We start from the raw sequence: 13,825 nt of genomic DNA, 5'->3' as shown, positions 1-13,825 counted from the left end.
CCAGACCCCCCCCAAAAAATTTAATATCCTCTATATCAGAAGATTGAGGTGAAAAGAAAACTTTGAGATTGAAGCAGTGACTTTCTGTCATTTATGTTTGCAGTGACTTTTCTGATCACTAATTGATCAATTTAGTCCTAAAATCGTCACATTTTTTAATTGATTCATTTTTTTCATAATAATTTCAAACACGTAATGCAGCACACAAATAATAATATGTCACTAAAAGTAAAATACCAGTCAGCTGGTACAAAATCACAACAACAGTTTGGTACCTTAACATAAGTATCACATAAAGCTTCACATATGTCTTATAACCACATGCACCATCGCTGCCTGTTATATTCTCCTGCAGAGCACATTAAAGCCATTGTTTTCTTACAACAACACTGTACAGCTGGTTGTTGAACCCGGTGGGTGGTGAGGAACACAGCAGAGATGATGCACATCACGGAGGTAAACCTACTACTTCACAGTTTCCTACCTGATCCTGAACAGTTTGAGCCAGAGGAAGAAAAAAAAAAAATCAAAACTCAAAACAGTCAACAGTTTCTTCCAGTCACCCTGGAAGTTGTGCAATACTCCCTGTTGCAGTAGTTTATAGTTTTTCTCCAGGGATTATAAGTGAGGTTAGTGGACCAGTGAAAAGTTTAATGCAGACAAATAAAGCTGGTATCAATCTAAAAGCTTTAACCGAGATTTACCACAACATTTTTACACTAGAGACTGATGAAGACTTGTACGTTTAACGGTACTTACCATATTTATGCACCATGGTGTGGCCAGCTCGAAGCGTCATGTGAGTTACAAGGTTTTGGAGGGGTTAACTACAAACAAACAAACAAACTAAATTATTACAGCACCAGTCCCGGGTGATTAGTTGGCTATGCAAACAAAACTTTCGCTCCTTCTTCACGGACAAAGTGAGTTGTTGAGTTTTACATCCAGTTGCCGTGTATCTGAAGTGTTAGTCCACACCCACAGACAGGAGGCAGAAGCTGGGACAGGAGGAGAGTTTACTTCATGTCAACTTTCCAGAAGTTTTTGGCCAAAAACGGCCCCAGACCGTGACATGGTCCTCCTCCCCTCACTCACGCCTCGCCTTCACGGCAACCGGACCTTTGGCGCCGCGTTATCCACACAATGTAATACCGATAGTAATAAATATTAAGCTATCACACTCGTATCTGCTACGTTATAGCACTACCTGTGATTAATTTATTAGTGAAGCTGTGTGTTATTGTTCGCGGTTAGATAGCTACCGTTTGTTTTCATCGTACGCCATCGTGTGGTGCGTTTGGGTGGTGCTGGGACGTCTCTGCTTTCACACGGTCTGTTTACAGGTTTTGAGTTAATAACGTTACGACTCAATGGATATATGAGCAAAAGCTTTTGTGAAAAGCCCCCTGTGGCTCCAGCTGGAAGCATGAAAAGCTGTCTCAGGTGACTCAGCGCCAATTGGGTCTCAAAAAAAGGTTTTTAGTCAAAATGTGGACGAATCCAGATTCACCAAAGCAACACCTGTAACCATGGTAACTGTAGACAACAAAGATGGCCTCGATAATTACTATGCAGGGGGGAAAAATTGCCTAAAATGTCACAAACAAATACAAGACTAAAATATCTTCAAAATATATGGACTAGAACAAAACTCAAATGACAAAATTTAAACTAAAGATTCAGATTTTTATCAAAAGAGTAAGACCGGTGGTAATGAGATAGGCCTACTACTGTGGCCACACATTAATAACTTTAATAAAATGCCTTGAAATTACATTATCTCAGACCAGGTATTAATAAGGCGTGGGTTGAAAAGTTAGCTACAGAAGCAAACTGAAACATCAATACATCACCAAAGAAAATAATTCAAAACTTATTAATATTGAACAATTAATTTTACAATACTCATATGATGTTATAATACAACCTTGGGTTTTCTGTGTGGTAATTACTTAGATTACATTAGATTAGACCAGACTAGAATATACTAGATTAGATTAGATTAGATTAGATTAGATTAGATTAGATTAGATCAAATCAGATGATATTTGGTTAGATCAGATTAGATGAGATCAGATTAGATTAGATTAGATCAGATTAGACTAGATTAGAATAGATCAGATTAGACTAGATTTGAATAGATCAGATTAGACTAGATTATACTACAATAGATTCGATTAAATTAGATTAGATCAGAATAGATCGGATTAGATTAGATTAGAGTAGACTAGATTAAATTAGATTAGATACGACAATATTAAGGTGTAGCAGCCTGTTGCTAAAGGTGCTGCTCAGAGGACTCAGGGTGTCCTGCAGGGAGTGGGAGGTGTTGTTCCTGCTGGCTAAGAGTTTCATGCTTTCCTTTTGTCTACCTCTGTGATACCACTGCATTGCACACTCTAAAGGATCCTAGTGTCCTCAGCATGGAAGAATCAAGGACCCAATATGTTTGATAATAATATTATGTTGAACTCAAATATATGTAGTAAACCTGGTGCACCTGAGCACTTGCCTTCAGTAATAATCTAGCATTAGTTCTGTTGAATTTTGACTCTTTAAAAAATATCTGACTTTCTGTTACCGTAAGTCAAGAGCAAGTTGTTTTGACCCTTACACCCCAGCCCACTTATTTTTTAATCTCTACACATTGTAATATGTGGTCACATGTCTATAATTTTTCAAATGATCTTTTATTGGATGCGTTAAGACACTATAAGGTAAGATAGTTTATTCCACTATTTAACATCTACATATACAACTGGGTTATTTAATATATGTTCATAATTTTCAAAATTGTCTTTCTGCAAAATAACTGCTGTCAAATAAATGCAGTGGAGTGAAATATGCCAGAAAAAAACAAGCAAATTACAAATACAGGGTTATATACACAAATGTCAAGCTGCTATACAAAATAGGTTACACTTTTGGCTGGTATGGTAAATTTTTGACCAAACTGAAACAGCAATGACATAAAAAGCCAAGAGGAAATTCAGTGCACATCTCCTGCAAAATGCAGTGATACAATCAGGAAAGCTTCATATTTTCAGTAGCAGCAGAAAATATGAATGATAAACTCAGTTAACCAACTAGAATTATACAACAAAAAACTAACACCATCATACAGTGGCGTTCTGCATTTTTGATTCACAGTTTATAATCTCTGTAAAAATACACCTTTGGCTTCAGAATGCATCCATCCATCCATCCATCCATCCATCCATCCATCCATCCAATCCATCCATCCAATCCATCCATCCATCCATCCATCCATCCATCCATCCATCCATCCATCCATCCATCCATCCAATCCATCCATCATCTATACCTGCTTATTCCTATTTAGGGCCACAGAGATCTGCTGGAGCCTATCCCAGCTCTCTTTTGGTGAAAGGCAGGGGTACACCCTGGACAGGTCACCAGTCCATCACAGGGCCACACAGAGACAAACAACCTCACACACTCACACTCATTCATATGGGCAATTTAGAGTCACCAATCAACCGGACATACATGTTTTTGGACTGTGGCTTGAAACTGGAGTACATGGAGAAAAGCACAGGGAGAACATGCAAACTCCACACAGAAAGGTCCCTGAGAGGTTGCAAACCCGGGCCCTTCTTGCTGTGAGGCAACAGTGCTAACCACTAAGCCACTGTGGTGTCGCTTCAGAGTACAGTGTATGATAAATCACATTAATTTCCCATGTTTAGGTCCAAACCATTCCAGTGGTCCAGAAACATCAGATGATAGCATCATTCAAACAGGGGAGAGTGTTGCTCCTCGTTCCAGGCTGAGGTACAGTTTCTTTGCTCCCTTCCTGTTAAAACAGTTAAGAAAACAAGTGAAGGAACTCAGGCACCACTTTTTAATAACACACCATTAGGATTTAAGTTTTTAAGTTATAATTAACTGTTTGGTTTACAGTTAAATAATTTTCAAATGTTCTCTGTGCTCAAATGGTCCAATAAAAGATGTTTTGTTTTTAAAGTCTGGCAACTAAACTGATTTATTCAAATTTATAAAACTTTAATTAAGCTATTATTTACAACTAAAGGAGCACTTATTAGAAGGTGGTACAAAACTATTACATGATGTTTATTTGCTTGCATTATAAGATTCTTTTAAAATATGTTTTGTAAATAAAAGGGTACAGGATGGTATTTTGTTAATGCCAGCAATCATTTTGTTATTGTAGGGATAGTATACAGTTATCAACTTTATATGAACCCCAAATGATATGAAGACAATATCACAATTGCTCTTTTATCTAGAGCATAATGTGCAACACCCAAATGTTAATGTAAATAGTAGGTAGTATGTTTAGTGCCATTATTGTTAATATGTTAGACAACAACAATTAGTGAGTTAATTGGTTAGTCAATCAACAGGAAATTTATCTGCAACTATTATATACTTCTTTTAAAATGTTCTGGACTACAAATTTGAAAATTAAACCTGAGGTTTTCAGAAATATGTATAATTTTAAAGATGTAACAATTAACTGATTCATTCTGAAAATACTCTGCAGTCATTAGTTGCAGCTCTAACTGTGAGATGTTAAAATATAAAGTTACAGTACCTGTTCTGTGATTTTGTGTTTTCCTGGCAGGAACAATGAAGTGGATGAGTCATTCTGTTCACTTTCATGAATATTTTTTTCTAAGAGTCACAAATGTTCAGGATAAACAACTGCATATCTTACCACTGCCAGATGTAGAGTTTAATCATTATCACAATGGATGCTATGTCCACTGAAATCCATATCATTCTGTATGCAACAGGTCCCTGAAACACAAAAACATGACCAGAGGAATGACTAAGGCGTGTCATGTAACATGGAACCTGCACAGACTTGGCAGCTTCAAAACAAATACTTCAGCTGATGGTATTTAATGCTGAAAGTGAAATGAACAGAAAGTAGAGCATGTGCAGCTTGTATGTACTGCTCACCATGACCCAGTCAGGCCGGTCCATTTCTTTTAGGAGATGACAGGAGTTGGTGGTAACAGAGCTGGCCCCTGCACACCATAGCAGAGAAAACAGCCAATGCTCATTAACCACCCACAGGTTCACTGTAACATTGTTCCTCCGAAGTTCCCTGTCAAATACAAACAGTGTTTGAAAAAGAACACAGAATAACTAGATCTTCAAATACATTATTATACTGTAGGCAAATGAAAGCAGTAAATAAGAATGTAAAGCATGTTCCTGCATGTGTATGTTTGTAGCATGTGTGTGTAGGTTATGTCTTCACCAGTGATTTGTCTGTAGAAGTTGTGGAAAAGCTGTTCATAAACCAAGCACAGTCCATGTACAGTGAGCTCATTTAGCACTAAATGCAGTAATTTAGCACTTTCTCAAAACAGGTTGCTACAGTGCTTTTCATTCTTGCTTTTTTTTGTGCTCATCCATTTAACTGCACACCTAGGTTGGGATATTATTGGAATTTCATTCCCTGGAGGCTGAGCCTATGTCATTAAATTCAGGTCCAGTGCTGTGTCTCAGCATGCTAAACACACGCTTTTAATTAAGGTACTACTGTGCATAGCTCCTGGCAACCTCCACATAAGTAGTGTGAGTGTATTTTATTTAATATCTATGTATACCTGATCTTTTCTGTATCCAGCTTGCTGTATTTCACATTCAGGTGTCTTCCTTCTTCATTTAACATTTCACTTTCATTGTTATAGAACTGGATGAAACCAGGAGCAGCTGAGTTCACGTAGTTTCTCTCTGCTGGAGGCAGCCAAAAGACCTATAAAAACGAAAATAAAACACCTTAATAAAACGTGCCTCATCTTAGTCAAATTCTATCGGAGCCATTTGCAATAAACTTACAAGGCTTGGATCAATGCCAGAACTTAAGATGGTTTTGACTGTGTCCACTGTGTCATCTTTCTGGTTGGGGCTATATAGGTCAAATAACACAGAGATGTTGTGCTGTTTGGCGAGGTTGAGGAGCTGAAGTAAGGAGGGTATAGTTTGATTCCTGGCTGTCTCCTTCTCCTCTTCTGACAGCTGGGACACGGAACAGAAAGGATCTGTCTGGAAAGTTCAATCGCAGTTTCTGTAACTGTAGCATTGTGCATGACAACACAGACACACACCTTTATGAGCAAGTGACATGTATGACATGTATGTGTGAAAGCACAGCCCTCACCTTCAGGAACCATTCACCTGCGTTCAGACTCTGTAATTCTTCCCAGGTTAGGTTAGTGCTGTAGCTGAAGTTTTTGTCAGGGAACATCTGTTTAACATTCGTTGTTCTCAGCAAGAAATCTGCATTACTGTCATGCATCAGGAAGGGAATTCTGTCTTTACTAGATTAGAGGAACAAAACAAACAATAACATCTGTTAAAACAAACAATCCTAATTTAAAGGTACATAAAGTGATTTATGACCCTGTTGACCTCTGTGTGCAATTAGGACTGACTGCAAGAGATTAAAAGATGAACAGTGTATATTAAAGTCACTGGAAATTAATAGGACTGATCATTCACTAAACCCCTCCCAGGAACAGTGTTTGTCCAATCATAGGTTAGAAACCATAACTAGGCTCATCAGGCCTGTCAAGCTTTTACCTCATTCATTTAGCATACTATCATGTATGTAACCATCAAGTGCATATTTACATCTTAAACCAAGAAACAGGGACAGGGCTTGGTGTATGGTGGTATAGATGGTATGGGGCTGTAGAAATCATGTGTATAAAATGTGCTCTGCTGTCCTGCTGCTGCTAAAAACATTTTAAATATGATGCCATGTTCATCATACCTGAGCTGCACGTCTGTCTCAAATGCTGTCACGCCGCACGCAATGCTCCGGTTGAACGACATCATGGTGTTCTCTGGGGCCAGCTGAACAGAGTGATGACAGATGGGTGAGACACACTCATATGCTTAAACTCTTTCCGACAACCCTAAAGCTGAGTGAACGCGCACAACCTCACACACAGTGTTAAATTGAGCTTAATGGTGACGCAGGAGCAAAGCAACCTAACAAGGGCAGAGCAGCTCAGCATATGGGGCTCTCGCATGGCTGGACATTTGGTCACACCTGAGCCAGGAGTCTTCTTCTTTTCCTTTCAGCTGCTCCCTTCACAGGTCGCCACAGCGAATCATCTGCCTCCATTTAACCCTATCCTCTGTATCCTCCTCACCCACACCAACTATCCTCATGTCCTCCTTCACTACATCCAAGAACCTCCTCTTTGGTCTTCCTCTAGGCCTCCTTCCTGGCAGCTCTAACCTCAGCATCCTTTTACCAATGTATTCACTGTCCCTCCTCTGAACATGTCCAAACCATCTCAATCTGGCTTCCCTGGCTTTTTCTCCAAACCATCTAACATGAGCTGTCCCTCTGATGTCCTCATTCCTGATCCTATCCATCCTCGTCACTCCCAGAGAGAACCTCAACATCTTCAGCTCTGCTACCTCCAGCTCTGCCTCCTGTCTTTTTCTCAGTGCCACTGTCTCTAAACCAGACAACATTGCTGGTCTCACCACTGTCTTGTCCACCTTTCCTTTCATTCTTGCTGACACTCTTTTGTCACACATCACACCTGACACTTTCCTCCACCCGTTCCAACCTGCTTGCACACGTCTCTTCACTTCTTTTCCACACTCTCCGTTGCTCTGGACTGTTGACCCTAGGTACTTAAAATCCTCCACCTTCTTCACCTCTACTCCCTGTAACCTCACCGTTCTACTTGAGTCCCTCTCATTTACACACATGTACTCTGTTTTACTGTGGCTCAGCTTAATTCCTCTCCATTCTAGAGCAAACCTCCACCTCTCTAGATTTTCCTCCACCTGCTCCCTGCTCTCACTACAGATGACAATGTCATCTGCAAACATCATGGTCCACGGAGATTCCCGTGAACATGTTATATCTTGTTTGCTTACTTTGTTCAAAACTGGAAGCACCAAAATGACAGCTTCTTGGCTGGAAGTAATGTCTTTCTGTTTGGCAATGGTCTTCCTATGTAACTCTTAGCAAGAAAGCGAACACCGAAATTCTCAAAATGTCAAATTATCCCTTTAAACTGGTGTCAAACTCCAGCTCTCGAGGGCCACTTCCCTGCTTGTTTTCCAATTATCCCTACCTTGCCCACAGCTGATTACCTGGATCAGGTGTCTTCAAAAAGCTGCAAGGGCAGGGACAGTTGGAAAACAAGCAGGACAATGGCTCTCGAGGACTGGAGTTTGACACTCCTCCATCATAACTGCTATACCTGAGCTGTATATTATATATATATATATATATATATATATATATATATATATATATATATATATATATCAAAGCCAAAATGTGTACTAATGACAACTTATGGACCCTGTGTCAAGTAAAAACAGGATGCTCACCATCGGCGCTCCTCTGTGACCAATGAGCTTTGGTTTTTCAGGTAAATCCGCTACCAGACAAGGAGACGTGATGACCAGGGGACACAGAAAGATGGCTGCTGACACTACTATAAAGACCACTGAAATAAGGAACTTGGACCCTGGTAGAAACAAAAAGTTAAATAAAACCCTTTAGAAGTGTGAGCTAGTAATGGGCTTTACTTGCATGGTGGAACTGTAATCAGTCACTGCTTATATGTTAGCAGTGGTCCAACACTGTTTATAATAAACATTATGCATGTTGTTTTAATTTTATTATATATCCTTTTTCTGTTATACCTTTAGTCACTATATGAAAATGTTATGTCTGCACTGCTGTAATGGCTTGCAAATCACGCCTACGTTTTCTCTTAAATGATGTCTGAAACATACCTTTTTTGGCCGTGTGGAAGCCCTGGAAGATGAACAAGCTCAGCAGCGTCAAGGCTCCAACAGCACCAAACTGCAGGAAAGGAGCTGTGGCCTGCCAAAAGTCCGACGCGCACATCAGAAACACAGTCAACAATTTAGAGCCATGTAAATAAACCAGACTTTTACACTCTCATCATAATTCCCACACACGAAATCCTTACTGTACCTGGAGTGAAAGAGGAACAATTGGCCATTCTTGTTGCCAATGGAGGCTAAATCCTGTGACCCCAAAAGTGATGATGATCACACCAAAGCATAACAAGATCTATGTACAGGAAACAACAGGACATTATGCAATTTGGACCATCTCAGTAGATGGTGGAAAAAAGTTGGACAGTTAGATGTTTACCTTGTGCAAGCAATGTAAATTGAGTTGTTCTCTCAGGGCAACTTGGACCAGAGCAAACAGCTGTAATGAACAATGTAGAATATATAACTTGAAATCGCAGCTATGGCATCTTATTCTGTGGCTCATGACATGCAAATCTTAATTTGAACCTTTCACAACATCTGTTTCCATTGGATAAAGCTACAATATCCAATAGCTATTTTATGTGTTCAACAGTTGTAACCTCAATCACTCCCATGAGAAAATGGAATAATCAGTCAGTTTCTCCATCATTACTGCTCAACCTAAACACCACACTTTCAGAACTATGTTCTCACCAGTAGCAGAATGCAGTAGCTGGTTAACACTGCAGAAATGATGATCAGCACCATGAACCAATTCACCCACCGTTTCAGTATTTGGAAGCCCTTCCTAATAATAGAACAATAGAGGGCAGCACAAGGTTAGCGGAATAAAGGTCAACAATAGAGAAAGAAAAGAAGGGATAGAAAAGAGAGGATTCCAGGCTTTTGTGCCAGATCCAAAGTGGGCTACGTGTGTGAGAATTTCTGTGATCACTCACCAATTAACATCCTCTCGGTCATTGAAAGTAACCAGACAAATGTACATCCAGCACAGAGAGAGCAGGGAGACCAGAGTGACCAGTGAGAACCAGCAGCATGCATTCTAAAATGAAAAAGTGGAATATCTGTCATTTCAACATTTTCATTTATGTGTAAAATGGTAATGACCTTGTTTGTGCTGGGTGTATGTGAAAATATGTGTTTGTTTATAATCTCCAGGTAATTTAATCTGAGACAGTGGAACGATTCCAACATTTTTTCATGGTTGGTTTTGTGCTCTGTGCTCTGCTGTGACAACTCCACACAAACAGTCCCTTCATGCTCTTCCACTATGAACAGCACACCTTCCCTTTACACACTACTCTCCTTTTTATACAAAATTAAAGCCTGCCAACATCCTCAACCCTCTCAGAACCGAGTTTCAGACAAGTCCATGACAAACCTGTTATGACCTGTGAGTTTACTTATTTTTCTTGGCACATAAATGCATATTGAGCATTGTAATCATCACTTGATTTACAGTGTTTTATTTTCTACAGGGATGTGAAAAGCCTCCTTTCATTGGAAATATTTTATATTTCTGAATTCAGTCTGGTTGAACATTAATTCCTGGTTACAGGGATTTGAAAAGGTTTTCCCATGTATACACAAGGAAGTGAACACTGAAATCGACTGATTCATGTTGAAAGAATATCAACACAGTATTAATTAGGGCTGATGTGTAGGGCTGGTGAAAATGTGTGTACATTTACCCCGGCCTGTTTGATGGCCACGTCTGGCCCATGTATTTGAAACACAAGAACATTTATTCATTATTTACGTTTGTGAATTCACAAATGTGGTGGAAAATACTCACTTTTTTCTCATTTCCTCCTGGGGCCCTCCAGCGGCAGCTGTACAAGCCCCTGCTGCAAACTCTGCAACAGCTATTGTCTTGAGTCATCACTTCACTTCCTCATTCACAGAAACATGCAGATCCTGTACAGTGCAATCTGGATACCTGATACACGCAGCCTGAGGAAGGATGGAGGAGCACTTTTGAGGCTTAATCTCATTCAATTCTCTAAACCTATAGTGTGTTGGAGGGAAAAAACAGAGAGAAAGCAAATGAAGGGAGGGGGGAGTTTCTTTGGGTATTAAGGAAAACCCTCCTGAATAACCCCCCTCAATAGAGCCTGTGTCCTCAAGGGGTCTAGCCACTGGGAGCACTTACAATGGCCAGCATCATGGGGTATTGAGAGACGTGCACAGACCAGTGTGAGAGTGAAGTCACACTGTTGAAGCCCTTGCAGCACAAACAGCCATGGTGACAGCCACATCCATGCACAGAGAGGGAGGGGGTGGAGAAAAACTGAATGACATTAAAGAAAACTGATAAGCCCAGAACGGGTCACAGCAAGATTTGAGTAAACTTGCTGGAGCATGTTATTATATAGTTGTGCCAGGTTTCAGTAACTCTGATTAGATGGGACATGAGAAGTTACACAGATTATTTGTCCCCCTACAGAAGAGGCACATTGAGCAATGAATGCTTCTATTATGAAAACGCACTATACAGGCACCTGTTTCTTGTTCAACTTGATTTGGCTTGAGGTTTTGCCAACTGCCACTCACCTGGATTACTCATCTCATTTTGTTTAGACAGTCAAACCCTTAGGATAATCACTAAATTCAAGATTAGGGCACATGTTTTAAACAAATCTAACATGTTGAGTTAAACCGAAATATAACAACTACCCCTGTAAGTAATCTTCTGTGAATATATTTGGCAGGTCTCAATGCCATTGACATGAAATACAAGGCCACTTGTTTTATTGTACACTCTTAGCATTTACCAGGAAGTTTTAAGCCTGAAGTGAATGTTGAGTAATAACAGTCAACAGGTGACAAGATAAGAAAAGAAAGTGACATGGAAATGACCTAATTGCAATGAAAGAACAAGTACATGTGCTCAATTGTCAATTGTGCTCATTTTGTACCTGGATACAGCATTTTAATTTATGTCCCTGCTTAGCATAATAGCTGGAAGATGTCACTGTTTATTTCTTTAATTGTTGCACTTGCACAGATAACATTTTGTAAGATAAATGCACAGAGGTTGCCCAAATTAAAAGTTAAACATACATTGTCAGTTTATATTTCACTTTCAGGTTGACAACATGCACTGTAAATCCCTAATGGGTGTACCATTGTAATAAAAACCGATGACAGATGAAGTAGCCAATAAATACTTTTTAAATGACTGATGTTCATGCGGTTCTAAACAGTTGAATGACAGCGTAAAAACAAAACACTATATTTTCTCACGGTCACACTGATGCACAAGTGGAAATTCCCTTTGGGATTATGCTTTCTGCTGTGATTTAATACAGAAACTGTTTTTTAAAATAATCCCTTCCTTCTTTCATTTTTCTAGGGTTAACCAACCCACCATACAACACAAGTGTAACAAGCTCTCAACATTTTGGTAACAACAGCTCCATGACCCAAAGTCCCCCTCTGACATTTTGACAGACCCTGAAAATTAAACACCTCTAAATGTAACACATGACGTGATCCCTGCCTTCTGCCAGGTTTGTAATAGTGACCACAGCAATCCCTGTTGTCCTGTGTTAGGACTGAGTCTTGCTCTAGTAACGTACCGTAAAGTAACTGTTTTGAAAGGTATTATACAAATAACATCTTTATAATCCCAGTGATCGACATCAGCCACATGTCCTGCATTTGTGCATCACACACCTGTGCATCTGTGTGTGTGTGTGTGTGTGTGTGTTTATCTTTGATTTTAAGCTTGCATGTTATATTTTTCTTTTTTACCCTAAATTTCTCACAGGAACTGAGGGTTAGGGAGCTGCACTGGATTGTTGCTTTGTTTGCGCCTTTTGTGTTTTTTTTCTTTGTGTTCAATATCAAAAAAAGTACATTTCAATACCACACTGACTTCTTGAACACCTCGATTAAAAGGCAAGAGTTGTGTTTGAAATAAACTATTATGACTTGAGGAAATGTTCAGCTGAAAAGCTTTAGTGGAATGAAACCTGTCGGCTTTAAACCAACATGTCCAGGCAGAAAATGTAATGACATGTCCTCAGTGAATTCTTATTTAATAGTTCAATGCATCTAGGGAATAAAACCCATTTAATTACTTACCAAGCTGAGTACTAAAGTGTGTATAGTTGTTCAAAGCATTCCTGAAAATCAGAAAGAGAAATATATTTACTGATATCTTTATCGAATAAATTATGTGGAGGTTTATCTGTTTATCTAATGAAGTGACTCACCATGAATCACGCTGAGCCGTTGAAGTCCCCGCAGTCACGCCGATAGCACACTCCTTGGGAAAACCGCAACTCTCAGTCTCTCTCATCCTCTTCACTCTCTGTGCGTCCGTGAACAGACTATGAATGGGGGTACTGAAGAGGGTGTAAGAGGGTGTAACCCAAACGGGAGGCGGGATCCAATGAATCCGACCGACAGGCGTATCCTTCAAAATAACCTGTGCGCCCACTAACGCCCACAGCAGCAGGTAGCATGGGGCTTTTAGGAAGAGACATATAGGTAAAGAAGGCGACGTTTGCTGTATTTCTCCCTTGTTTTTGGTGCAGTTTCTCAGGTTAGAAATGCAGCGTGGAAAACTGTAAACTGTGCATTTCTCTAAACAAGACGTACACGCCGCACACATCCTGGATAAAAGCGCGTCACTCGCCCAAAATGATGTGTCGCGTAAAAGCTTTTGTTTTTTTTTAATGTGCGAGATTCACCTCTGAACGCACATGTTCTCCTTTATTAAAATATTCGCCTGAAAGCAATTCTTCATTTCTGAGCACATTAGACAGACCTCATCTACAAATGTATAGAACCATGTAGCCTAAGGACATATGTTTGACGTACGATGAAATATTGGCAGTAGCCTATAGATTTCTGACCTGAAATAATGACTAAGACTTTGGGAGCTGTGACGATTCAACTGAAAACCACTATAGTCATTTGCCAATTTAATGACAAAAGCAACTGGAATTGTAAGAAAGAGCCAACAGGTGTGCGTAATCATTTGCGTACTTGTTCAAAAACGATTTCACTTGGTTCAAAACAAGCA

General features: G+C 39.7%; 2 protein-coding genes across 10 annotated transcripts in view; both read right to left on the bottom strand.

Moving 5' to 3' along the window:
- dlg3 (discs, large homolog 3 (Drosophila)) overlaps nucleotides 1-1,032 on the bottom strand; it is a 70,602-nt gene extending 69,570 nt beyond the window's left edge. For 5 of the 7 annotated variants that reach the window (XM_026330017.1, XM_026330022.1, XM_026330019.1 and 2 more), the window contains exon 1: nucleotides 760-1,032. In XM_026330017.1, coding sequence (XP_026185802.1) covers nucleotides 760-799 — 40 coding nt within the window. In that variant the 5' untranslated portion in view covers nucleotides 800-1,032. The remainder of the gene's footprint in view (nucleotides 1-759) is intronic. The other 2 variants (XM_026330020.2, XM_026330028.2) reach the window with 2 other exon arrangements.
- Nucleotides 1,033-3,425: 2,393 nt separating this feature from the next.
- Nucleotides 3,426-13,128, bottom strand: gdpd2 (glycerophosphodiester phosphodiesterase domain containing 2). Of its 3 annotated transcripts, XM_026329615.1 has the most exons (18): nucleotides 13,011-13,128; nucleotides 12,880-12,920; nucleotides 10,943-11,014; nucleotides 10,586-10,798; nucleotides 9,729-9,832; nucleotides 9,484-9,577; nucleotides 9,167-9,226; nucleotides 8,984-9,082; nucleotides 8,779-8,869; nucleotides 8,368-8,507; nucleotides 6,776-6,858; nucleotides 6,161-6,320; nucleotides 5,839-6,045; nucleotides 5,607-5,755; nucleotides 4,951-5,098; nucleotides 4,703-4,785; nucleotides 4,580-4,602; nucleotides 3,426-3,817 (listed from the first exon to the last, which is right to left on the bottom strand). In XM_026329615.1, exons 4-18 carry the CDS (start codon nucleotides 10,670-10,672, stop codon nucleotides 3,753-3,755), a joined length of 1,593 nt encoding a protein of 530 aa, XP_026185400.1. In that variant the 5' UTR covers nucleotides 10,673-10,798; nucleotides 10,943-11,014; nucleotides 12,880-12,920; nucleotides 13,011-13,128; the 3' UTR covers nucleotides 3,426-3,752. The 3 variants fall into 3 exon arrangements, with proteins under 3 accessions (XP_026185400.1, XP_026185396.1, XP_026185397.1); XM_026329611.1 differs by lacking the exon at nucleotides 10,943-11,014; XM_026329612.1 differs by lacking the exon at nucleotides 10,943-11,014 and having other exon boundaries at nucleotides 10,586-10,743.
- Between the last annotated feature and the right edge of the window lie 697 nt (nucleotides 13,129-13,825).

The sequence above is a fragment of the Mastacembelus armatus genome, chromosome 10, assembly GCF_900324485.2.
Source record: "Mastacembelus armatus chromosome 10, fMasArm1.2, whole genome shotgun sequence".
Taxonomy (NCBI): Eukaryota; Metazoa; Chordata; class Actinopteri; order Synbranchiformes; family Mastacembelidae; genus Mastacembelus; species Mastacembelus armatus.
The sequence above is the reverse complement of the archived record's forward strand: the minus strand, read 5'-3'. Positions and strand labels throughout refer to the sequence as shown.